General features: G+C 42.2%; 1 protein-coding gene and 1 long non-coding RNA gene across 2 annotated transcripts in view; both read left to right on the top strand.

Annotated features, from left to right (window-relative positions):
* NELL2 (neural EGFL like 2) overlaps nt 1–16,072 on the top strand; it is a 299,416-nt gene extending 283,344 nt beyond the window's left edge. The window contains exons 18-20 of the mRNA XM_006126494.5: nt 976–1,152; nt 12,429–12,653; nt 15,301–16,072. Of these exons, the coding sequence (XP_006126556.3) occupies nt 976–1,152; nt 12,429–12,653; nt 15,301–15,351 (453 nt within the window). The 3' untranslated portion in view covers nt 15,352–16,072. The remainder of the gene's footprint in view (nt 1–975; nt 1,153–12,428; nt 12,654–15,300) is intronic.
* Nucleotides 16,073–19,657: 3,585 nt separating this feature from the next.
* The window catches only part of LOC102444385 (uncharacterized), a 45,647-nt gene continuing 38,724 nt past the window's right edge, over nt 19,658–26,580 (top strand). Inside the window, exons 1-2 of the long non-coding RNA XR_001368522.4 lie at nt 19,658–19,800; nt 21,505–21,566. This is a non-coding gene — a long non-coding RNA (uncharacterized LOC102444385). The remainder of the gene's footprint in view (nt 19,801–21,504; nt 21,567–26,580) is intronic.

Here is a 26,580-nt window from a genome sequence, read left to right as displayed (position 1 = left end):
GCCTCCATGCATAGCTCTGTGAGATTTAGTTAGGCCTAGAATTAGATTGGATAGAATAAATGAAACGTGAAGAAAAAAAATCTGCTTCCCCTCTCTGCCTCTCATATATCCCAACATAATTTGGGCCATCCTTCTCAGGTATGACTGAAGCTGTTTTCCCCCCCTAAACTCATGCTTAGTGCTGAAAATGTTGAAACAGAACCTGGATCAAATTTGCTGCTGGCCAAAGCAGGAACAACTCCCTAAAACGGACAGGGAACCTAAGGCCTGGGAGTTAAATGCAGCCCTCAGCTTGCCTGGAACTGGCCCCCAAGGCTCAGGGCTCCCCTCCTAACATTGGGGAGCCCATGCCTACTGAGGGACTGGAGCACACAAAATTTACTAGTCTGGCCCCATAGGCTCGGGTGTGTGAGGAGAATGTGGGGAGTATCTTTCTCCTTCTCATCAGAGGCCATGTCCGTGATGGTTTGGGAGGGATTTTTTTTTTGGCTTCTCACTTGTGTGAGGAGCCTGACTAATTTTTCCATGTGTCAGTGGGCCCCAACCCAAATAAGGTTCCCCACCCTGCCCTAAAAGCTAAGGTTTTCACCAGAATTTTAGTGGAATCCTACCCAAGTTTAGTCTTTCTAATATGAACCCTTTACAATAGGTGTAGGAGAAATAGGTTGGTCTGAAAGTTTCTTCCAACACTTATTAACATGCATACAAAAATTAATATACTCTTAGTAAAAGTATAATCTTAGTATAATTTTAGTAAAATCTGTTAATCTGACTGTCTCAGAAAAACCATACATATTTCATTACTTCAGAAAAGGGCTGTTGGAAGAATTGCTGTTATGAATGAAATATACAAAACAGCAATTCATGCAAATTACCATGGGATTTAGAATTAAACCAACATACCTAATTTTGTATAGTGACCAGATTATGTAAATTTCTGTTGTCTCTATGTGCTGATCGGCTTTGGAACAACAGAGTGGGTACGTGATGTGTCGACGGATGGTCTGTGACTGTGAGAACCCTACAGTTGACCTGTTTTGTTGCCCTGAATGTGACTCAAGGCTCAGCAGTCAATGTCTACATCAAAGTGGGGAGCTGTCATATAACAGCGGAGATACCTGGGTGCAGAACTGTCAGCAGTGTCGATGCTTGGTAAGTCTTCCAACAACAGCAGTCTATAGGAAGCCCTTACGTCAGCATAACTTATATTGCTATAGGGTGTGAATAAACCTCTCTCCTGAGTGATGCAAGTTACACCAACCTAAGTACCAGGGTGGACAGCACCATGTTGGAAAGAGAACTTCTCCCACCTCTCTAACTACTGCCTCTTATTGAAGTAGATGCATTATGCCAACAGGAAAGTGTCTTTCAGGAAAGTGTGTTGCAGCAGTGCAGCTGTACCAATGTAGCGCTTTTAGTGTAGACAAAAATGAACTCCAAGCATTTTGGCAAAACCTAATAGGAATCCATTTTTAATGAATTTTTTAATTAATGCATCCTTTTCTGTTTCCTGTTTGCTAACTTCTGTGCAGAAAGTAATTTTCAGGCCTATAGTCAAGATTCATTTAATCACAAAAATGAAGTTTGTTTAATTATGAAAATAATTGTTTTTGAGTAGAGAGTGAGGATCATCCAGTCAAAGAAACTAAAAAGTGGCTTAAGTGACCAATCACATTCTGAAGAGTGAATTCTCAATATTGAATTTTTAAATGAATATTACAGCATGCAATTTCTGATCAGTGTATAGCCTGATATTAAGTGTTTGTGGAATATTTCAAATACAAGACAAGTTAGTAAAAACTCAGTTTTTTCTTGAACAATTCACAAACATTAAAAAGGATTAAATTCCCTGAATACATTATTTCTTGAGAATTGTTCACCCAGATGCCCTTTACTGCCCGGGTTTGAAAAAATGTCCCTTCCAAGTTTTAAGAGAAACTCCATAGATTAGACATAATGCCGTGCAATTAGATCTCAAAAGGTAGTTGTTAATGGGATGGGACCATTTCTAATGCTGTATCCCAGGGATAAGTTCTTGGGGCAGTGCCATTAATTGTTTTTAATTAGTAATCTGTACAATTATATAAAATTGGTAGATGACACAAAGATTGATTGGGTAGTAAATAATGGGAAGGGTAGATTTCTGTTATAGAGTGGTCTGAATTATTTAGTTAGATGGACCCAGTTAATTAAAATGTATTTTAATACAACCTAATGAAAGGTAATACATCAGAGCACAACAAATGCAGGCAATAGCTATAGAATGGGAGATTCTGTCTCACAAAGCAGTGTCTCAGAAAAGGTCTTAGGGATCATCAAAGCTAACCAACTCCATATGAGGCCACAGTGTATCAAAAAGGGCAAATTTGGTTTTTGGATGAATAAAAGGAAAAATATTACATAGCAGCAGGAAAGTGATCTTGCCTTTATACACAGCATTTTTAAAACAGCTTCTAGAACAGGGGTGGGGAACCTCAGGGCTTGATTGGATCTGCCCCCTGAGGCAGTGGTATGCTCCAGCACCCCTTCCCCCACTCCCGCACCACAGGGCTGGAGCACACAAATCTGCTAGTCTGGGCACCCTTAGGCTCTGGCGTATGAGGAACATGTGGGGAGTGTCTTTTTACTTCTCAGATGGGAGTCACATCAGAGAGGGTTTAGGGGAGTTCCCTCACTTGTGTGCAGCTCTCACCTGATTTTTCTGCGGCCCCGACCGAAAAAAGGTTCTTCACCCCTGTTCTAGAATATTGTTCCAGTTCTGATGTCCATACTTAAAAAAAGATGTAAAAATACTTGAGAGAGTTCAAAAAAGGCCACAAAAATGATCTTATAGTATCAGGCTAAATGAGCTGAAGTTTACGTAACCTGTCAAAGAGAGCATTGAGAAGTGACTAGATCACCCTGTATAATACTGACACATGGAGAAGATATCAGAAAGCTTTTTAGTTTTGTTGACAAAGGCATAGCAAGATCCAATTTCTCGAAGTTGAAGCTAAACAAAATAAATCTTAAAATAATATTCCATTTCCTAGCAGTGAGAGCAGTTAAACATTGGAGCATGTCACCAGGCATGGTGAAGGACTCACCATCACTTGGAGACTGTAAATTGAGATTAAATATCTAATAAAGCTTCAATCCAGTTTCTGGGAGAAATCCTACAGTCTGTTCGTGCAAAGGGTCAGGCTGAATGATCCTGGTGGTCTCTTCTCATCCTAGCATCTATACATCCATGAATCCTGTGGTTTATTTTCTTTCTTCATGGGGCACAGCATGAGCAAGAAGCTCTGCATTGTCTTCAAACTTGCACTTTCAGCTCTGCATTAAGACAATGATTATAATTAAATCTCATGTTTCAGGGCTTCAACCAGTTACCTTTAAAGGCCAGGAAGGAATATGTTTCCCCAATAAACTATTGGTTAAATGTGTTTTGGATAGAGTGTTTTTTGTTTTGTTTTGTTTTGTTTTGTTTTGTTTTGTTTTGTTTTGTTTTGTTTTGTTTTGGCAAATTCTGAAACATTAGGTGTTAGCCACAGCAGGAGATGGAACATGTAATAGGGTGAACCCATTCTGTGAGCTAGTACACAGATACCTGGCTGATGTGTGTTACTCACATGCTTAGAGTAAAAGTCAATGAAATTTTTTGTGGTCAGGAAGGGTTTGTTCCCCAGGTCCAATTGGCAAGGACCTTGGGAATTTTTCACCTTCTGAAGTTTGGAGGATGTCTTATCTTCCAGGATCATCTGGGTATATTGTAGTTAATCAGTTCTTTGCTATTGCAAGGTTTTCAGGCATTGGTGCCATCTTGATCTGTCCTATTCTCTGCTTGTGACACACAACAGTGTAGTCTTGTGATGACTCATATACATTTAGTCTAGCTAAAGTCATTGGTCTCAATATAGGGGTAAGTGGGTGAAATTTAATGTCCTGTGATGTACAGGAGGTCAGATTACATGATCTAATGGTAAAACCTGTAAAACCTGTGGAATAATAAACTTTCCTGTCAAAAATAATCCTCAGATGAAAATGTATAGTGTTTTACCTCCATTTCAAAAGTAAATCTTGGTCCATCCAGTGGCTTTCACTGGTCTGATAGATATGAATAATAATAGGAACTTTGTCCAGATTCCAAATGGGCAAACTTTTGTAGGATTCAAGTTCATTCCTGCTAAAATGCAATAAAATAGATCCCCGTGTGATTAATTAAATGTATAAAACATACAGCTCTCCATATTTTGTAATTTCCATGCAGAGCTCACCTTTATTCAAGATGCTACTTTTGTAACTACAGCCAGCTTTCCTTCAATTACCAAATGGATGTCTTAGGTGATATCTCTTCTGTTTTCTCTTTGTACTTCCTTTCAATCCAAGAAAATCAATTGAAATGGCAAGGTCAGTCATTGTTTCTTAAGGTTTCGTTCATTCCCAGCCTCATGTGATTCTAAAGAATAAGGAAAATGTGAGCCAGGAGGGAACTGTATAAAAAAAGCATCTTTCTGATATTTTCTCAAAGGGGAAAAGTAAAGCAAAAGCTATAGCAGATTCCTAGATGATCTTTCTCATCTCTGTGCTTTGGAGACCACTTAAATCATCACTGTTTAATGCATTATATGTGGTTTTTGTAAATGAGCTACTTTCCTACAGCCCAATGCTGGTTTCTTCACAAAAACCCTGAATATACCAGCCAGGTTCAAGGGACCTACACAGATACTAGATCTGGAATGGAATCCTACTCCAGAGCCCAAACCTAGTAATACAGTAGGACAACCAAGCAGCTGTGACTTCTGAAAATCCATACTTTGGCAGTGTTGGATACTGGTCCCTTGGCCAGCTTCAAACACCTGTAGCCCCACTGAAAGCCATGCCATTGAGTGCTACTGCACGAGGCATCTTGATATTTTAATGCAAAATTACAAATAGAGAAATATCACGAGAAGAATCTACAGATTCCAAACAAATAAAATTATCTGTTTTGGGTCACTCCTACTGTGTTTCAACCCAGCTCCTTGTGGAAGCTTGAGAAAATAGGCCTGGGAAGTCAACTAATCTGGTTCTTGGGTCCGATCAAAGGCACTGTAAACTCCAGAGATAAGGACCCTCACTGAAAATTCTGTGACGTCAGCCTCCTCCATTTTATATCTAGGAGACTTAGCTTTACTGCCTATGCTGATTGAATCTGCTCAATATGATATCAAAAGGTGATTTCTAGTATAGCTAGATGCTAAGCTGTTTAGAGATTTATAGGGCAAAATCGTCAGTTTGCACTGTAGTCAGAAGCAAATTGAAAGTACCTGTAGACTACCAAGAATGGTATAGTCCATTGTGGCTTTTGCTACTGTCAAAAATGTGATTTTCTAAACAAGTGGCCACATTCTGCACCAGATGAAGTTTCCAAGTGATCATCTGTTGAAACTCAACCCCCCGTGTCATGTCCGGCACATGGTGCAGGCGGCGGGTCAGGTTCTTCATGCTGCATACAGCACAGACGTAGACTCACTCGGAGTGAGGGGCAACGGCGTGCGGACACGACGGCCTACTGACGATGGCCCACTGGGAAATTCCCGGTATCCCGCCAGGCCAGTCTGCCCCTGCCCTTCCACCCTCCGGTATTGCTGTTAGCCCATGAGCCCCAGATAGCTCTACTCTACTCCCCATGAATGGGCTGGGACTGGGTCACTCCGCTTGCTGCCACCGTGGTAAAGTGAAGTAACCTGGCTGGGAGATGGTGGTGGAGAGGAGCAGGCTGCTGGGTTACTCCACTTCCTGCAGTTTCTGCTGCTGTGCTGAGTGCAGGGGAGCCTCTGCCAGCCTCCTCCGGCCCTCTCCCCGCCATATAATTCCCACATTTCTTGAAGAAGAGGGTTTCGGGGGAGGGGTGCAATGGGGGTGAGAGGGGACAGGCCAAGGGCGGGAAGAGGTGGAGCTGGAATGGCGTAGGGGTGGGGCTCAGAGGAAAGGGTGGAATGAGGGAAGGAGCAGGAATGGGGCCTGGGGCAGAGCAGGAGTTGACCCGGGCACTGCATACTCCTAAGGATAGCCTTGATGGCCGGCTCCAAGTGCGGGCAGCACTAGGCGAGTCCTGTTTCAGGCAGATGGAGCCAGGTCACTTCAGTGTCAAGAGAGGAGGAGGAGACCACCATGGGCACAGTTTGTGCACTGGAGGGTTTGCAGAGTCCTTGCCTTCCCCCATTTCTGTCAGTGCCACGCTGCTCTGCTCTGCTTAGGTGGGGAAGAATCTGTCCTAATGGGTGCCATTTAACGGAGGAAGGGGAAAGACTGTCCAGGCCCCCCAGGGCAGGAAAAATCTTGGGCAAATTTGTCTCTGTCATCCCTCCCTTTTACCCATGCATCCTTTATCCAAAATACTCATTTGGCACTGGTGTTAAATAAGTGTTAACAAAATCAGACAAAACAGAATTTTTCAAAGTATGATTTAAAATCCCTTGTCCTCTCCGTTGCTCAATTTTCTATTTCCACTCGTGATTTTATCATGTGACTAGTTCTCCCATTATCATAGGAGATAGTTTGCCTGGATTGGCATTTGTCATCCTGTTGCAATTGATTGCCAGTTGCTTGTTAAGTGACTATAAAAGCTAATCTAGACAAAAACATTGGCAAAGTATCTGGACATGGTGGCTCAGCCTTAGGCAAACCACAAAATTTTGTGCCTCATGACAAACATCTGTGGAGAGCCTCAACACAATTAGCATTTACAATCAATTAGCTCAATAACAGGATCACAAACTCTTGTCTCAACAAAGCCAAAGCATACGTCTCCTAGGCTAGACAGGATCTGGATTTTTTATATGAAAGGAGACAACATCTTCTGTCCCCAAAACAAACAAACAAACAAACAAACAAAAACACTTTGGCCCCCAAATCTGCATCTCCCAGGCCATGTCTAAACTACATCCCTCTTTTGAAAGAGGGATGTAAATTAGTCAGATTGAAAGTGCAAATGAAGCAGGGATTTAAATATCCTGCACTTCATTTGCATAATCGTGTCACAGCGTTCTTTCAAAAAAGGGTATTTCAAAAGTGAAACTGCTGTCTAGACGAGGTTCTTTTTTTAAAAAAACCCTTTTTCAAAAGATCCTGTACTCTTCAGGGTTTTTTTCGAAAGAATCGCATCTAGACAACAGTTTCACTTTCAAAATACCATTTTTAAAAAGAACACTGTGATGCGATTATGCAAATGTAGTGCAGGATATTTAAATCTCTGCTTCATTTGCACTTTCAATCTGACTAATTTACATCTCCAACAGAGTTCTAGGAGCAAAACAGTTAGGGTATATCTACACAGAGGGGCTTAACTCGAAATAAGATATGCCAATTGAGCTATGTCAGTTGCGTAGCTTATTTTGAAATTGGGAGTGTCTACCCAGCACTTACTTCGAAATAGAACACTCTTCCTCTGACTTCTCTTACTCCTCATACAATGAGAGTTACAGGAGTCAGAGTAAGAAGTCCTCCAGTTTGACAGTATTTTGACTTATTTCAAAATAACTGCCTGCTGTGTAGACGCGGACTAAGTTATTTCAAAATAATGCTACTTATTTCGAAATAATGTTCTGTACCCTTACAGAATATGTTAAGGGGTATGGGGGAACCTTTTTTGGGGTGGGAGCCGCTGACCCACAGAAAAATCATTCAGGGGCTGCACACAAGTGAGAAGCATAATAATAATTAATAAATAATACAAACAAGCCCTCACTAATGTGGCCTTTGACTGTGAAGGAGAAGGACACTCCCCACGTTCTCCTCACACACCAGAGCCTAGTGGGGCCCAGGCTTGTAGATTTTGTGTGCTCCAGTCCTGTGGGGAGGGAGGGTCTGGAGCACCAGTATGGGCTCCCCAACGCAGGGGAGGGGAAGCCCTGAGCCTCAGGGGCCGGATCCAGGCAAGCCAGGCCTGAGGTTCCCCACCCCTGGGTTAGGAAAAGAAAAAGCTGATTAGGGGAGAGGCACTCAAAAAAAATCTTGTGTTGAAAATAACCACAGGGTGGTTTAGTAGTCAAGATTTTTGAGGTTATTTAAGTGAGATATAGTCCCATTGAAATAATCATGAAACATCCAAATTTTACACTTTTAATCATTTTTTACACATATGTGGGCCTCAAACTATGTCTCTGATCCTGATATTACTCTCTCAGGATCAATCGTGAATAATTTCCACCATTTCCTATTGACAGAAACAATAAATAAAAAGCTATTCGGGGACCAGAGTAGAATTTATGGTGCAGATTTAGGCATTATGAACTTTAATTTTCAAAGTACTTTACAATCCACTTGCATAATGAGATTAGCAAGGATATTGGCCCGCTACAACAGAGGCACTGGTGCCAGTTTGGAATAATTTGGTTCAGGCATTCCTCAAATACTGTTCCCCCCAAATAAGAAAAATAAAAAATTCCAGTTGCACTAAAACTGACATGCATAGTGAGATTACCTTGGACAACACTCACTGAGTGAGAGGGGACTCCTATTCTGATGATTGGCTTATTTCACACCACCCAGAGCTATTGTGCTAACCTCGACATCTTTTGGCGCTTCCTAATTAATCTGAGCACACCCCACTAAGGTGAATGGGCCACTCCCCACATCTATACTACTGAGGCTTGTGACAGAATGAGTCCCTTCCTTTACATTAATTCCCTGAAGTAGATACAAAGTCTGGGTCTCCCTGCTATTTCTCTTGCATCCTCACAGCAAATTGTTTACCTTCCTCCTTTCTTCCCATAGCCCTTCCAGCCTACTAGGGGCATAGTTGGGCCAGAGGAGGACAGAGCTGATAGCTAAAGATCTGTGCCCTCCAATCATGTCTCCTCACTAGCACCTCTTGTTCAAGAAACAATGCCCAAAAAATGGGATCTTGTTTACACTACTGTGCCTTTGGCAGTATAGCTATGCCAGCTTCACTCACCCCAGTTTAGTGCACTCTTCAATTAAAGAAGTGTGTTTCAGATTCTGCTGGTACTACAAGTCTGCTCTGCCCTTTCTGGCTTGTCAGATTGGGTGTATATCTGCTGATGAACCAAAGCACTACTCATCAGATGACTTCCAAGACTGGTGAACCACCTGTAGTTCTTTAATTTTATATCCATATAATGCTGATTTCACTGGGATTGCTCCTGATTTATACTGCTGTAAGTAAGGAGAGAATCAAGCACACGTACCAATTCTGTGGGTGCTCCTGGGCTCAAGCACCCAAGTTAAAAATAGTGCGGGTGGTCAATACCCACCAATATGCATTTGGACGTAATTTTTGTTCAGCTAGGCTGCCATTTAGCTGCTCAGCAGCTGGCATGAGGCCTCAGAGGAGTAGGGGCGTGAAGAGTCAGAGCAAGGGTGGGGCCTTAAGGGTGGAGTAGGTTGGAGTGGGTTGGGGTGGGACCTTGGGGCACCCACTGGGAAAAGTAAAAGTCAGTGCCTCTGATCAGAGTACAGTTTTCTCCTTATATAGCAGGGTCAAAATAAGATGTTCGAATGAAAAGGGGATGGGGAGGTAAAGGTGTCCATTTACTAGGATGGCTAAAAACTGATAATTTAAAAATAATAAAAATTAGATTTTTTATTTAAATAATTGTTAAAAATTAAATTAAATACAGGTATGTTTTTAAATATAAACTTATATAAAGTTAAGTTTGAAATAATGACTGCCTATTTTGACGTTTAAACCTGATATAATATATTAAAAACATTTACAGTAAATTCTAGAAATAATATTAAGTAGTGCATGTTTGCAGCCAAGTTTTAAAGACAGTCCCACTGAACTGGTGGAAGTTCCTGGCTAACCAGCTGTAACTAAAGATTTTTGAAGTGCTAAACCAGCTCTTGACAGCAATAGCATCTGTAGGTGCAGAGAGAATATTTTCTTGCTTCCAATTTATTCAAATAGTACAGTTTAATGGCCAAGTCTTTAAAAGTTAAGAAACCAATTGGGAGTTATAAAAGCAGGAAAGCTCGTTTTTCTCTTCCAATCTGTGAATAAAAGCTAGACGAGAGAAGATGAGATATACTAGTTCTGAAATCCTGAAGGAGATGGTGACCATAAACAGTCATTTCAATTCACTAACTACAAACAAGGCTTCATTTGTTTAATAAATCTGTTTGTTTTAAATGCAATGCATATTTTGATGAACTTTTAGATACACTTTTTTCTCACATTTCCAGTGCATTTAAGCTAGTTTTATTTAATCAATAAATACAATTCTATTTTGGTTCACTATTAATTGAATTTGAATTTCCATCCTGTGCATTGAAATGAATGATTTCAATCTATCAAGTTCAGTAATTTAAGTTGTTTTGATTTAAGCCAATTCACCCTTCCATTTGCCACCCTCACCATTCTTCAGAAATGATACATTGATTTTTAAAACACATTGTCAACAGGAAATGAACATCAGAATTCTTTTCATTGTCTTTTAAATAGAGCCACATGGGAGAACCAGCCCTCAGAAAGGGTATGTCTACACTACAAAGTTAGTTCGAACTAACGGACGTTAGTTCGAACTAACTTTAATAGGTGCTACACTAGCGCTCCGCTAGTTCGAATTTGAATCGAACTAGCGGAGCGCTTAGTTCGAACTAGGTAAACCTCATTTTACGAGGACTAACGCCTAGTTCGAACTAGCTAGTTCGAACTAAGGGCTGTGTAGCCCTTTAGTTCGAACTAGTGGGAGGCTAGCCCTCCCCAGGTTTCCCTGGTGGCCACTCTGGCCAACACCAGGGAAACTCTATGCCCCCCTCCCGGCCCCGGACCCCTTAAAGGGGCACGGGCTGGCTACGGTGCCCGTGCCAGGTGCAAGCCTGCCAGCACCCAGCTAGCAGACCCTGCACCTGGCACGGCACAGAGCCACCCACCCGATGCCCCCCAGCCCACCCCCTCTTGCCGGGACCAGGCTGGCGGCTCCCGGGAGCTTGCCCTGGACCGCAAGAGGCGGGCACCTTCCTGGGCTAGTGCGGACATCGTGGACCTCGTCCACGATCTCCGCACTAGGCACAGGAAAGTGGCCGTCTAGGGCAGGAGAGCTGCCAGCCTGGCCACCCAGGACCAGGTGTGCATGAAAATCAAGGGGGTCCACTGAGACCCCCGACCCTGAGCCCTGAGCTTACAATGGCCGTACTGGGTCAGACCAAAGGTCCATCTAGCCCAGTAGCCTGTCTGCCGACAGCGGCCAACCCTAGGGACCCTGGAGGGGATGGACCGAAGACAGTGACCAAGCCATTTGTCTCATGCCATCCCTCTCCAGCCTTCCACAAACCTTGGGCAGGGACACCACTCCTACCCTCTGGCTAATAGGACTCCATGGACCCAACCTCCATCACTTGATCTCACTTCCCTTTAAACTCTGTTGTAGTTCTAGCCTTCACAGCCTCCTGCAGCAAGGAGTTCCACAGGTTAACTATTTGCTTTGTCAAGAACAACAACTTTCTCTTACTAGTTTCAAGCCTGCTACCCATTCCTTTCCTTTGGTGTCCTCTAGTCCTTCTTTATGGGAACTCAGGAAGAACTTTTCTGAATGCACCCTCTCCACCCAACCCCTGCTTTTAGAGACCTCTATCCTGTCCCCCCTCCGTCTCCTCTTTTCTAAGCTGAACAGTCCCAGTCTCTGTAGCCTCTCTTCATCTGGGACCTGTTCCCAACCCCTGATCATGTTAGTTGCCCTCCCCTCTCCCAGCCTTTCTCTTCCCCTCTCCCACCTCCTTTTCCCAGTCTCCCCCAGTTTTTGTTCAATAAAGACAGAGTCAATGTTGGAAGAAACGTTATCTTTATTTTGTACATCAATAAGAAGGGGGCTAAGGAAGGGTAAGTGGAAGGAGGTGAGGGAGGAATGGGGTACGAGCCCCCGATGGGGAGGACTGGGCTGGCTCTGCGGGCTTCTGGGGGTGGAAGCTCTCCTGCAGCCCCCCAATTACTCCCTCTCCCCAGATGGCAGCCTGCGGCAAGTGCAGCCGGGCTGATGGCCGAGTGGTGTGATGTGCCCAGTGTGGGCACTCAGGGCACTCCAAGCCAGAACTTCTTTGCAAGCGGGGCACCCCTTAGAACTGTGTGTCCAGGGTGGGGGTCGGGACCCTTTAAGCGCAGCCCTCGGCTAGCCTGAGACAGCATCTCCATGCTCTAAGTCCTCCTTTTATGCCCTGCCGGCACTGCTTCCGGCCATCCTTAAGCCCTGTTCAGAGTCCACTCAATGTGGACTTGCTAGTTCGAATGAGCAAAACGCTAGTTCGAACTAGTTTTTAGTTCTAGACGCGTTAGTTCGAACTAGCTTAGTTCGAATTAACTAATTCGAACTAAGTTAGTTCGAACTAGCGCTGTAGTGTAGACGTACCCAAAGAGACAATACATTGATTCATAAAACAACTAAAAATACATCAGAAACAGAATAGAATACCTAAAGTGATCTCTCTTTGTTCCTTTTTTTTAACAGCAGGGTGAAGTTGACTGTTGGCCTTTGCCTTGTCCAGAGATGGAATGTGAATTCAGTGTACTCCCCAAGAGTGAGTGTTGCCCTCGCTGTGTCACTGACCCCTGCCAGGCAGACACCATTCGTAATGACATCACTAAGACATGTCTGGATGAAACTAATGTCGTTCGCTTCACTGGATCTTCTTGGATTAAACACGGCACAGAGTGCACCCTCTGCCAATGCAAGGTAAACAGCATTGAGATTATCAAGCCAAGGATCCTCCTGACCAGGTGGTTGCGGGGCTTATAAATATTAATACTTTTAGTCTGGTCAGTGGGAAGTCTGTTTCCACACTTGCTGTTCAAAGGTTGTAATATAAAATGTTCAGCTTTGTTTACTTCAGTCTCTTCTGTCAGTGGGAGAGAGCTTTTAAGAACCAGATGGTTTAAATTCACCAGCGAGACAGAAATCTTATAGCATCATAGTCCCTGTTGTATCTCACCTTGAACATATCTGTTCCACAGAAACATCTTGCTTCGACTGTAATGGCAGATCTTACTCCTGCCAGCCCCATGCTATTTTGCAGATACTTATAGTGTCAAATGATTTCCAAAGGTCAGTAAGATCTGACCCCATACAGGAAATACATTTTATGGAATGAGCATCAAATTACCAGAAATGCTATTTTCTCCTTGACAATTGTGATGATCAAATATTTTCAGTTTTGTAATGGCAAAAACTCCACTTTTTCTTGGTTTAAAACTGACAGCTGAATCCATATAATTTGGGTCTTTAATATTCCTCAGGGTTAAGGCACACATTATCTTTAGAAGAAAGGTTAATGGTGAAAAGCTTCAGTGAATTCTGCTGTCTCTTCAAAAAGAAGTAAAGAAGGGATGCCAGAATAAAGTGTTTCCATTATATATGTATGAGGGGCACTGTATTTTGTATTGTGTATAACTGAAGAATGGCAAATAGCAGTTCCACAACAGTAGTGACCAGCCACAAAGAGAGGGAGAAAGTGAAGGATCCATTAGGATGGAGATCTGTAGCCCTGCCACGTAATTTCATATCTCAACCCATGTCCTTTCCCTAGGGCTAGAGTAATGTCTAAGGCTCCACTTAGAAGAAGAAACAAGATTAGAATCCCCTATTGTTGAGATGCCTGGGGAATGTAGATGGAACTTATTTGTATCAATTCCACTCGCTGTCAGCTATGGACCATTTCCCATCTATTCTACCCTTTTGTACTCCAAGACTGATCTCTCTATTTCACAACCAGTTTATACAGAGCCATGAGCTACCAGTACCAACTATTGCTTTATAAACTCTGAGCATAATTTGACCCAGTAAGAGTAATACAGGTACTTTACCAAGCTCTGTGGACTCCCAATGCCTCATGCAAAGCCCCCATTGCAAGGCTTTACAGAGGAAACCAGTTCAACCAGTGTACTCCATGTTGGTGTAATACTTTTACCAAATAGTCACTATGCCTGTTTAAACTAGATTCACTACTTACCTTTAGGTTTTCCATGTTATGAATTTTCAGGTGTTACAAGGCATAACCGTATAATTAGAGCCAGAATCTTTAAAAATTACTTGAACCATTTGTCAAAGTATTAAACCTAGTTTGTTTCCTTCCAACACCATGTTCTTGTTTGACATGTACTGTAAGAATTTTAACTTTGTTTTCTACCCAAGCAGTCTAATCCAAGCAAACAAGGCAAATACTATAGCACAGCTTGTATAGTTTGGTTCTGTAGCACAAAATATAAATACCATACCACTATGTGTCTCATTTGTAGTGTTTCATTTCACCGTTTTCTAGCAATGCATCACATAGCAGGCCAAAGCTTTAAGATAAGCCTCTCTAACCAAGCTATTGCAAAATAGGTTTACACAAAATCAGAAAGCCAGGCATCAGCTCAAGCTGACTTAGCTACAAAACCATTTCAAATCACAAGACGGTGAACGCTAGGATTTCTGGCATAGTTATCTAGTCACTGCCACATACAGTCAAGAAAATGAATGAATGAGTCTTACCTCCCTGATCTTTAATCAACCCTGTACTTCAATTGACTACATTTATTTACTGTAATTTTAAAATTATACACCCTGTAAGAGAGTCATATTGAGAAGAGGTAGAAATGCAACACATATCTTTTCTTCATTACTTTAATTATTCATCTAAGCAACCTGTTCCATTAATTGCTAATATTCATTCATAGAAAAATGTCTAAACTAAGATCTGGAGGGAAAAATTCGAAGATTAACCTTTGATAGAGTTACAGCCAAGTCTTAACTTGAGATATCCATGCTAAATAAAACTTGTAGTTCCCTGTGTCAAATCTAAATAAAACTCCTAATGCAGCCTGCGAGGCTCAGGGTTCCCCCAGCATTGGGAAGCCCTGCATGGCCAGAGCACACAAAATCTACTAGCTTGGTCCCCCTGGGCTCTGGTGTGCAAAGGGAATGTGGGGAGTGTCTTTCTCCTTCTCACTTGTGTGCAGCTCCCGACTTCTGTGGATCAGCAGCCCTCCCAAAAAGGTCCCCTACCCCTGTTCTAATGCTTTGTTCTCTTTGCCATCTTTATAGCCCACACTGGACCAAATGCTGAAATATTTGAAATAAATAGCATATTGCCAAATTACTTCAATTCTATATCTTAATTTTATTATATGGATCACAATGCAGTGATTAATGAGGGATATCATTAGATTCATGTTACACAGAGCATGGGACTGAAGTGAAGATAGAAAGAGCTAAAAAAAAAACCAGTTTACACATGTATTTGTAATTCTTCTACCGGGCAAATTATTCTTGTTGTTAATTTGACTTTACATAATGCTAACCATTTAATTCTCTTCTTTTACCCTTCCTCCCCCTCTCACAGAATGGTCACGTTTGTTGCTCAGTGGATCCACAGTGCCTTCAGGAACTGTGAAGCTAACAACCGTGTCTCACAAGCAGTTTCTGGTTACAGAATTTTCCTTCACAAAAAGACCTTTAGACCAAAAATTGTATAAAGCCAAAACTGAAATCACATCAGTTTTATCCATCTAAAGTGCAGAAATGTTCTGAATTGAGTGAGCTTTACTATTACCTGAATTAGAATGAAATCTATGGAACCGGAGAAAAGCTCAGATGTGTAAACCTTTCTTTGAGGTCAGGCTCAACTTCTGGCTATTTCTGTGTCTGACATCATTATGCAGAATATTAAGTTAGTGCAAAGTGACACATTGTAACATTGTGCCTAACAATGTCAAGATCCAGAGACAACTAGAAGTGATCATTGAGCCTACTGAAGCTTTGCAAGTCCAACACACCAATAGGCACAGAGATTTTTACCTAATAATATTTGAATCTGCACAAATTTTGTTTGATTGCTCACTGCAGAAACTAGCAGAAATTTGAGTAAAGGGAGGATGTTTTCAGGAACAAAGAATATAGCAGCTAAGATGTGTTATGTATAGTACATGCTCTGAAAAAAAGATTTAAGTTATTGTAATAAAGTAATGCACAGGCATGGCTACTTAATGTTTTCTGATGGGAAAATTCAACTATATTTCCTTGGTTTACTGCACTTATTATTTCTTGATTGAATTTGTTCAGTATAAGCTCGTTCTTGTGCAAAATTAAAATAAATATTTCTCTTACCTTATAATATTTCTAGTTTTGTGGTTCCTTCACTGTTATGGATCGTATTTTTATATATTATAGATAACTCTTTGTCCTTTCTAAATAAGGTTGTATACAGATGTTTCTATTAGTCACAAAGCAGTGACACTATCATAGAATCATAGAATGGGAGGTCATCAGGTCCAGTCCTCTGCATTCACAGCAGGGCCAAGCACTATCTAGACCAGCGGTCTCCAACCTTTTTACACCCAAAATCACTTTTTAAATGTCAGAGGAAGCCAAGATCTCCCCTATCCCTTCCCCAAGACCCCATCCCTTGAGGCCCCGCCCCCTCCTTTTCCCTCCTCTCCATCACTTACTGTCCCCAACCCTTACTCACTCTCAATGGCTTGAGACAGGAGGTGCAGAATGAGGGATTTGGGTGTGGGAAGGGGTGAGAGCTACAAGCTCTGAGAGGGAATTTGGGTGTAGGAGGAGATGGAGAAGGGGGTGCTGGCTCAGGGATGGGGCTCCAGGCTGGAGAGGGTTGGAGTCAGGTGGAGGGTTGGGGTGCTGAACAAGCTGCAGGCTTGTGGATGTGGGGATTATTTGGCCAGACTTCATTTTTAAATAAAATATTATGTCCACCACAAAACATTTCAACATTGTCTTTATTTATGGGAGGGGCGGGGAACCTGTTTTGGGTCAGGGGCCAATGACCAAGAGAAAAATCAGTCTGGACCACACAAGTGAGATGCAAAAAAAGAACCCCTCTGAAACCCTCCAAGCCTCACTGATATGGCCCTAATTGAGACACCTCACTCCAGCCCCATGGGGCGGGGGAGGGTAGGTAGGACTGAGGTTCAAGGCCTCAGGCCAGATTAGCTCTTCTGGGCTTCCAGGGTTAGTGGATTTTGTGGGCCCCTCTATACTCTGAGCTGGGACCCAAAATGAGGGATTCATTTTTGCGGGACAGAGCTGCCAGTGAGTGGGATAGGGATGGGGAGTACAGAATCTGGGTGGGAAGTAGGGTACATGAGCAAGCTGGCGGAAGGTGTCTGGCCAAGAGGGAAGGGGCAGGAGCAGGTGCTGGTGGGTGTCTAGCCAGGAGGCAAGAGCAGGATGCTGGTGGAGGTCTAGCCAGGGAGTAGCAGCAGGGTCCTAGTGGGTGTCTGGCCTGGGGCCAGGGTGCTGGTGGGGGTCTGGCCAGGAGACAGGGTGCTGGTCGGAGTCTTGCCCGGAGGCAGGTGCAGGGTGCTGGTGGTGTCTGGACAGGAGGAGGAGGCAGGTTGCTGGTGGGTGTCTGGCCAGGGGGAAGGGAGCAGGGGGCAAATGGGGGTCTGGCCAGGGGGAGGGGGCAGGGTTCTCGTGGGTGTCTGGCCAGGGGAGAGAGGGCAGGGTGCTGGTGAGGATCTGGCCGAGGGAAGGAGCAGGGTGGTGCGGGGGGTTAGGCCAGGAGAGAGGGGGCAGGGACAGCTCAGCCGGTACCTGAGGGTCTCCAGGGACAAGGCTTTCTGGGGCAGGATCTGTGAGCAGCACTGGATGAAATGCACATACTGCTCCTTTAAAAAATCCTGCTGCTCCAGATCCTGCTCTGCCATCTTAAATACACACCCCACCCGATCCCCCACCGCCTACCCAGAGCACAGGGAAGGAAGGGAAGACAAGAAAGCGTACACGCTGTTATGGGCAGGGGAAGAGTATGCACTTTCTTGTCTTCCCTTCCTTTCCCATGCTGCCTTCCTTCCTTCCTGCAGTGTGTGGGGAGTCCTGAGGGCCAGATCCGGCTTCCCAAGAAGTGCACTTCCTGAGAAGCCGGATCTGGTGCAGAGCCACGGTGCTTCCCCCTCACACCACAGGAAGATGGAGCTAGCTCTATTTTTGTGGGAGGCAGGCGGTTGTAGCGCCAGTGTGGGCTCCTTGTTGGGGTTGGGGAGGAGCAAATGGGGGCTGGGAACACCTCATGATTGACTGGTCATGCCCCCATGATCGACCAGTCAATCGCAATCTACTGGTTGATGACCATGGATCTAGACCATCCCTGACAAGATTTTGTCTAACCTGCTCTTTAAAATTTCCAATGATGGAGATTCCACAACCTCCCTAGGTAGTTTATTCCAGTGCTTAACCATCCTGACAGGTAGGAAGTTTTTCTTAATGTCCAACCTAAACCTCCCTTGCTGAAATTTAAGCCCGTTGCTTCTTGTCCTTTTATCAGAAGTTAAGTAGAATAATGTTTTTCCCTCCTTCTTGTAACAAGCCTGTAGATACCTGAAAGCTGTTATTTCTCCCCGCAGTCTCAATATTTCATATTTGTGTTAACCTTTTACAACGTAATCTTGCAAATAGTTATGCATGTAATAACTTAATTCCTGTCAGCAGTCCCACTGAGTTTTATAGAACCAGATCCATCTTATCCATAGGATGGTTCATGGCAGCCACCCCAAGTCCCATGCTTTGGGGGACCCCATGGCAGCCACCTCAACCTTCCTATGGACAGGACGCACAGGGCCCAGGGGAGCAGAACGTGCTGGGGCCGGGTTGCTCCACTTGCCTTCACCACAGTGAAGTAGAGCACAGTGGACTGGGAGATGGGCAGTGGAGCAGAGCTGGCTGCTGTGTCACTCTGGTGTCAGCCACCACAGTGAGCGTGAGGGGCCCAATCCCAGCTGGTGCTCTGTGCCAGTCCTTCTCCTCCACATCATGCAACTTGGGAGAGGAGGCTTTGGGGAAAGGGTACAATGGAGGTGGGAGAGGGATGGGAAGAGGTGGGGTGAGGGTGGAGTGGAGGTGAGGCTTAGGGGAATGGTGGAGTGTGAATGGAGCAGGGGTGGGAAGAGGTCAGCACACCCCTTTGGGTCAGCCCTATATGAGACTATTCATGTGCATAAAGTTTTGAAGGTTCAAATCCTATGTGTTGATAGGACACTGCCAAACAGATTAGCTGCAATATTTGGCTTTTCTGAAAGCTGTTCTAGCTTGTGGGAAATTCTCTATAGATTCTAAGCCCTATTTTTGTTGCTGTTAAACTCCACAACTTTAATTTAGACATTTTTGTATTTAAAAAAATAGCCTCTGCTAATATGTGATGATTCCTCCCTGTATACTTATTTTTGTTGATACAAGGACAGTCATCCAGCCATCTTAAATTAATCTTAAATGGATACACCCTTACTTTCCTTACTGGTGTGACAATAAAGAAGAAGGCAACATGACCAAAGCTCTGTAGTGCTATTTGAGAGAAAAGACAAAAAAATACAAATAAAATAAAGATCTAAAACATTCAGAAATAAGGGGCCAGTGCAACATTCTGCAGTAGACCATTGAAGCTCTAGAGGTTTTCAATTGAATAAATCTTTTTCCTCTTCAAGACTTAGTCCATAAATAATAGCTACTCGAAGGATTTACTGTTTTATCCACAGTTTCTGACAAGCTGCAATCAATGTTCTTGAAGAAGCATGTTAGCTCCTTGAAAAAAGAGGCTGTTTTATGCACTGTTTTCCTGTCTGCTAATAATTGCCAAGGGGTCATGTTTTGCCCCCAGACACACAGGCACATCTTCTGTTGATTTCAATGGCAGTGGTGTGCTTGTATCCCAATACACAGAGCTCAGACTGTTCTTTGTTGTGCAGGGTAAAAAAAGAGTTAACATATTGCTTGAGGGCAAAATCCTCTAGCTTAAATAAAGGCTGCAGCAAGCCCTGAATGGACACTACACAGAAAGGACAAGAGATGCACAGCCCACCTGCATGTGCACTCTACGTTGGATCCAGAGGTAGGGAATATAATGGTCATGCAGATTATGTGGGGGGAGTCTGTCCTATTTGTCCACAGCTACATGAATCCATTTGCTTAATCTTTGTTAGAGACTTAAGTATCAGGCTTGGGGCATTACTCCATCCCTGGAGTCATACTAGCTACCGCAAAGAGGCTAGATGGATTTTCAATGCCTTTTCCATGAACTGGAGAAAGATTTTGTTTCCAGATATGCTTCTAATTTCCAGTGTACTATCTCTGCTTATAGTCTGGCTTGGGTTGTGCTCACAGATCAGACAAAATCACGAGGAAAAATTCTCTTCACTCCCCTACATAAAAATGGCCATACTGGGTCAGATGAAAGGTCCATCTAGCCCAGAATCCAGTCTGCCAACAGTGGCCAATGCCAGATGCCCCAGAGGGAGAGAACAGAACAGGCAATCATCACATGATCCCTCTCCAGTTATCCATTTCCAGCCTCTGACAAACAGAGGCTAGGACACCATTCCTATCCATCCTAGCTAATAGTCATTGATGGACTAACCTCCATCAATTTATCTAGTTCTTTTTTAAACACTGTTAAATTCCTAGTCTTCACAACCTCCTCTGGCAAAGAGTTCCACAGGTTAACTGTGTGCTGCATAAAGAAAAACTCCCTTTTGTTTGTTTTAAACCTGCAACTTAATAATATAATTTGGTGACATCCTCCCCTAATTCTTATATTATGGGATCAAGTAAATAATATTTCCTTATTCACTTTTTCCTCATCAGTCATGATTTGATATCTCCCCTTAGTCTCCTTTTTGTAAGCTGAGAAGTACCAGTCTCTTTAATATCACTTTACGTGGGACCTGTTCCAAAACCCTAAGCATTTTTGTTGCCTTTTTCTGAAGCTTTTCCAATGCCAATATATCCTTTGTGAGATGAAGTGACCACATCTGTATGCAGTATTCAAGATGTGGATGTACCATGGTTTTATATAGAGGCAATAAGATGATTTCTGTCTCATTCTCTATCCCTCTTTTAAAGATTCCTGTTATTCTGTTTGCTTTTTTGACTGCCGCTGCATATTGAGTGGATGTTTTCAGAGAACTATCCACAGTGTCTCCAAGATCTCCCTCTTGACTAGTTACAGCTAAATTAGCCCCCATCATATTGTATGTATAATTGGGATTATTTTTCCCTGTTTCCCTGTCCCTGGTTCTTCTAATTCCCCCCCCCCCCCCACACACACACACCCCGGTTCTTGGAGGCACAGTAATATTTACACTTCATCCCAGATGTTCTTCAGAACTAATAATGTGAATGATGGAAAACAGATTTTTTCATCACCAACCTATCCCTGGAACAGTGTGTCTTACAGGATTTGTTTCTGTTGTTGTTGCCATCTCCTTGAACAACCCACCGATCACCAACAACTAGATCAAATATAGCCAAGACATACGGTACTAGTTTTTATCAAAATGAACCTTGTTTGAAATCCTTAGACAGCCAATCAATACTATATGTATTTGAGGAGCAGAAGGTATTCAGTCGAACAAAACTGAATGAATAAAAAATGAGAATGGGTTGAGTGAGCGCTTTCTAATCTAGCAAGTTCAGGATTGCTAATTAGTTGGAAGTTCTTGTAAAGGTCAATAAATTCCACAAAGACATCTCAATGGCTCCTTAGCTCAGTTAATCCTGCAATTAGTAGTTCATGTTTCTAATTTTCCCCAAACAGAAAATGTTACTACTACCTAAAACTGATCTCCAGATATTCCAGGCCTAAAGAAGCCATGACAGGTAATATCAAGCATTTACTTTCCTTAAAAAAATAATTCATTTGCAGTACTTCTTTGCTATCTCACATGAACAGCCAGGAAGAAGCTGATCTGTGGTGTTTTTCTACTGACCTTTCCTTATTGATGCACTGTTTTCAGTACTAGAATTCAATAACTTTCATAGAAGAATTGTTATGTCTTTGCAGAGTAATTTCCCTAAGTTAATAGACCTGCAGATACAAAGGCAGAAATGTCTTCAGTTATATTGGATTAAATTCTATGGTGAAACAAATTGGCAATGAATAGCTTGGATTGTAAACTATTGAAATTAAACTCTTTAACTGGAAAGTTCTGTTATCTATAAATTCACCCCGGGTAAGAGCAGAGAGAAAGCTAGCTTTCTCTTCACTCAGTGTTGGTGTTAAATATTTGTATGTGAAACAAATTGAGCCTCCATGTGAAATGTTTAGCTTCATTCCAAAGCTTAAATTCATAGAAGAAGAACTGTGAGTCCCAAATATTGCTCATATTGCACAATAAACTTATATGAATAGATGTGTAGTACTAAAACTACGCATGAAACTTTGTCTGTAGTGTGTGTGAGAGAGAAAGTGGTTGAGGTACTATCATTTATTGGACCAATTTCTGTTGGTGAGAGAGAAAATCTTTGAAGGGGTGTGAGTGTGTGTGTAAGAGAGAGAGAGTTATTCTAAAAATACATGCTCAAGTACTCAGTTCACAAATTTCAACTTTGTGGAAATAATTGAAACTGCCTAAACAAGAGAAAGAGATTCTTTGTGTTCTTAGGGAAAAGTAGCCTAGAAAAGTAGCCTAGAATAGCACAGAATAGTGCATAATTTATGGTGCAGTATATGTTGCTTTCTTCTCCAAAGTTTCCATCTGTTTCAGTCTTGCCTCAAAATAGAGCTTCAATATTTATTAGAAGAAACAGTGTCAGTAGTAGGGATAATAGATAATAGAAATGTAACATAGTATGCTTGTGTCTCAAGCCTTGGTGGTCAGCTTCCCATTACTCCTAATCACTCTTATTTGGGGGGCACAATGGGGTTATTATGACCAGTGGTGCTGCACAAAGGGCCCGATTCAGTGTCCATTAAAGTGGGAATTTTTCCACTAATTTCAAATGGGCCTTGCTTGCATCAGTCTTGTAGTTAGATTCTGATCTCAGTTAATACATGCAAATCTAAAATAGTCCCTTTAAAAATATGATCAGAATATAAGCCATTCAATCAATACAAAGTAACCTGGAAAAAAGGTTGTCCAGAAAATTGAATTGTATAGGTGGGCATATCTTTACACTACCTAAGGAAATCAGCTATACAATTTTCATTGCATCTGTGGAATTTAATCGCTTATCTCACTCAGTGCCTTTTGAAAATCCCAGATATAGATACGCCTTTACTTCTTAAAGTATAAATGCCAACACACTAAAGCTCAACAAATAGGGCGGTATTCATTAGTATTTTTGTTATTTCCAGAATTTACACCATCTGTAAAATGCTAACTAAGAGCAAGTGATCTAATATAAATGAAAATGTGCACCTTATGATCTACCCACTTTAGTGTATCATTTCAGTAACACAAAACTTTAATTACTACAAACCATACTAGTCTACCGATCACATTATATTCTATCTGTAAAGTAGCCAAATATAATTATTACATTTTTCTTAAAAGACTTTTTTCTCAGTAATACCATTGTACCATTTAAGTTGTACTGTAAATATAATTCCCAGGATTCATCAGAGGAACTGTATGGAATTACTAATATAAACAATTCCGTGGGTCCTTTTTAAACTGCAAAAACAATCATATTTGAACAGCAAGCCAAAGCCAAAACAAACTAATCTGCATCATTGCTTCTAGAATATTATCCTAAATAAAGAAGCAGATCACCCATAAAAATTCTGCATCCAGTGAAATTTATAAAATGAGATCAGCCAAAGCATCCCATTGCTAATAATTCAGGCATACATTCTCCCTTTTAATTATGACACATTTAAGATGAAGGAAAAAATTAGAGGGCAGTGGATTTTTTTTTAACTTTTTGTATGTGCCACTTTAACAAATTTCTCACAGATTCCATAGCCAATAGCATATTTATATAATGCTGCTCTTGGAATGTTACTTTTGACTTTGTTGGCTATGACCATTTGCAATTGCTTTTCCTAGTCTGTTTTTCTGGTAATATGTCAGAATAGTTTGTGATCAGAATATCACAAAGGTGAGGGGCAGCCTTGTTAGAAGCCAGACGTTTCACTAACAGCAAGTACAGATGTATCAGTGACGGATGGGGAAGAGGAGCTCATCTGGACTAAACCCCTGTCCCTCAGGCAAGATCCAGGCACTTGCATAGCAGAGTGGCAGGTGGCAGACACCTTGCCCAAGGAACAAGTTCTCCTTCTGCTACTTTATAGCTGAACTAGAACTTGTGATTTTGCTGTTTTTTTTCTGTGATAACCCCCTCCCCCATGTAGGGTGGGATCAGACAAGAAAAGGACCAAGGGATCCCCATGGTACCACATGGGTCAAGAATGTCTCTCTTTACAGCTTGTAAGGATTAGCTCCCCTCATCCTGCCATGAGAGACATTGCCAGCTCTTTTCACTGTATTAGGGTACTGGGGATAGGAATGGTGACATCCTCTATTGCCATGGGAACCTGCAACACGAGGAGCATAATGGAGGTGAAGCACAATGGACCTCTGCTCTTCTTCAGCTCTGTGTAGCTCAAAAACTTGTCTCACCAACGGAAGTTAGACCAATAAAAGGTATTATTGAACCCACCTTTTATCTAGTATCCTGGGACCAACACTGCTTCAACAGCATTGCATAGATTGGTAGGGGTTAGGGAGCATGGTGCTCTTAAAGGGGCTTTTAAGGTGTGGAGGCATCTTGTACATATTAGGAAATGAAAGTTCTCAGCATACAGGCATGCAATGACTAAGGATTCATGTGCCATTACTTTTATAATCTTTAACTGCTGTTGCACCTGTCTTCCCTTCCTATGTTAACTGCTTTGTGCTGTGCCACGACTAGCATTAGAACGCGAGCTCTTTGGCGCAATGCCCATTTACCTATTGTTTTTAAACCACTTCGTGTATATTTTGTGCTTTCATAATATACATTGAAATTGTTTGTAGGGATAACAAGAGTAACCATCATTACAACAACTAAAGCAAAAAAAAATGGTTTTGGAGGGATAAAAATCTCATGCTTCAGGGAGCAAACCAATCTCTCACTAGTCAAGTTTTGGATGAGGTCTCCATGGACTGGATGGGTGAAAGAGGGTCTCTCACTCTACCTACAGTGTTGGTTCTTGTGTTGGCCTCCTAAGCATCTGCTTTTGGCCACTGTATACAGACAGGAGGCTGGAGTCAGTGGACTGTGAGCCTGATGTACGGCAATTCCTATGTTAACAGCAATAATAATGTAGTCAGGAGCTCTAGGGAATCAACATGCAGACTTTACACTATGGGGTCCCTAAAGGAATGAATTTTATATAGGAATGTATTTTGCAGTTCTATGCTTCCACTGACTAGTTGGTTATATATGAGCTTGATGATCCTATGGCCAACTCAGCTAGAGGGGGGAAATAGCTCATTATCTCAACAAAGTAAACCCTGCTGTCAACTCGCCTGATTCTCCTTACAAAAGCGAAGGGCTTGCAATGTCTGGAGTGTATCTACAAATCCTGTGGATCCAAAGAATCTGTGGTGAAAATAGAAGCCAACTCTGCAAATCAGTGGATGTCTCAGGGATGCCCTTTTCTCTGTGTGCTTTAAGCTTTGCGCACCCTTCCTTCCCAGCAGAAAGACTCACTTAAGATCAGTACTGCTGCTGGTGACCATCTCATGGCTGACCCTTCAAAGATGGGGTGGAAGCTCTGGAGAAGAGTCGCCACCGCTCGTAGTGACATTAGCCTCCATGTGGAATTCTGTTTGGACAGTCGTGGAAAATTGGTGGTTCATCCTTCCATAGCTAACTTATGATACCTCTAAGTGTTAACCATCCTGCTCTAGTCCAAGATGTACACTTTTCAGTCTCTGCATATCTTGAGAGGGTTCTGGATGCTTTCCATAACAGTGTTTTTACTTTTTAGGCCTTCAAACTTTCTTAAACACACAGTTCTCTGATAGAGCAGCTTGAGGTGTTGTCTATGAATGTCTTAGTCAATGATAACTGTTTCTATAACAGCAAATACCTCTCACCATAAAGTGTTCCTTTTAAGGCTTAATGCTCACAAATCTTGGAAAATTTGGAGTCACATCTGAATCTGGCTTCAAACTTTCTAGTTGAGTCTCCTTTCTTTTACTGAAACTTTACTTCCAATCTTGTGTTTCATCCTGGATTGAAATCTATAGCAAATCATTGTTCCAGGTCTTCCAGCAATAGCTTAATATCTGCAGTTTATACAAAATTTGTAAGCTGAGCTCTTTCCCCATATCTAAGTCCTTCAATCACATCACAGCAAGATTGAATGCACTTCACTGATTTCAAGTAAAGCTATGAGTACCCGCAGACTCTCGTACACCCCATTTAAGAGACCTTTTTATTTCTCATAACCAGGTTTCCCTCATTCATTTGGCTTTTAAATGTTTTTTTGTATGCTTCATGAATTTGGATTGTCTTTTATGGGTAATGTGCACTTGTGCATAAAGCTTCCCAGCTATTGCATTTCATTTTTTTTAATCTAGTAGAATTTGGGATTCACATAGTAAATCTATCCTGGTGTAGTGCCAATCAGCAGAGTAACACCTCTTATACCTAGGCTGAATTTGAAAGCTGAAATCATGGTTTGTTTGGGTTTTTTGTTTGTTTGTTTTTTGGAGATTTGGCATTTAAAACATTTTTATACTAGCCTTCTGTGGTACCCTAGGGCCTGTACATTAACGCACTTTAGAAATGTAAATATGGATTGATTGAACAGTCAGTCAGTAGGGGGTAGCGTGAGGCCATTTCTTCCCATCTGTAGTTTAGTGTTTTGTGAAACTAAGAGACATTAAAATTTACAGTA

This window comes from Pelodiscus sinensis, chromosome 1 (genome assembly GCF_052426305.1).
Source record: "Pelodiscus sinensis isolate ZL-2025 chromosome 1, ASM5242630v1, whole genome shotgun sequence".
NCBI classification, from domain to species: domain Eukaryota; kingdom Metazoa; phylum Chordata; order Testudines; family Trionychidae; genus Pelodiscus; species Pelodiscus sinensis.
Note: the sequence above shows the minus strand (reverse complement) of the source record. Positions and strands in the feature narration are given on the sequence as shown.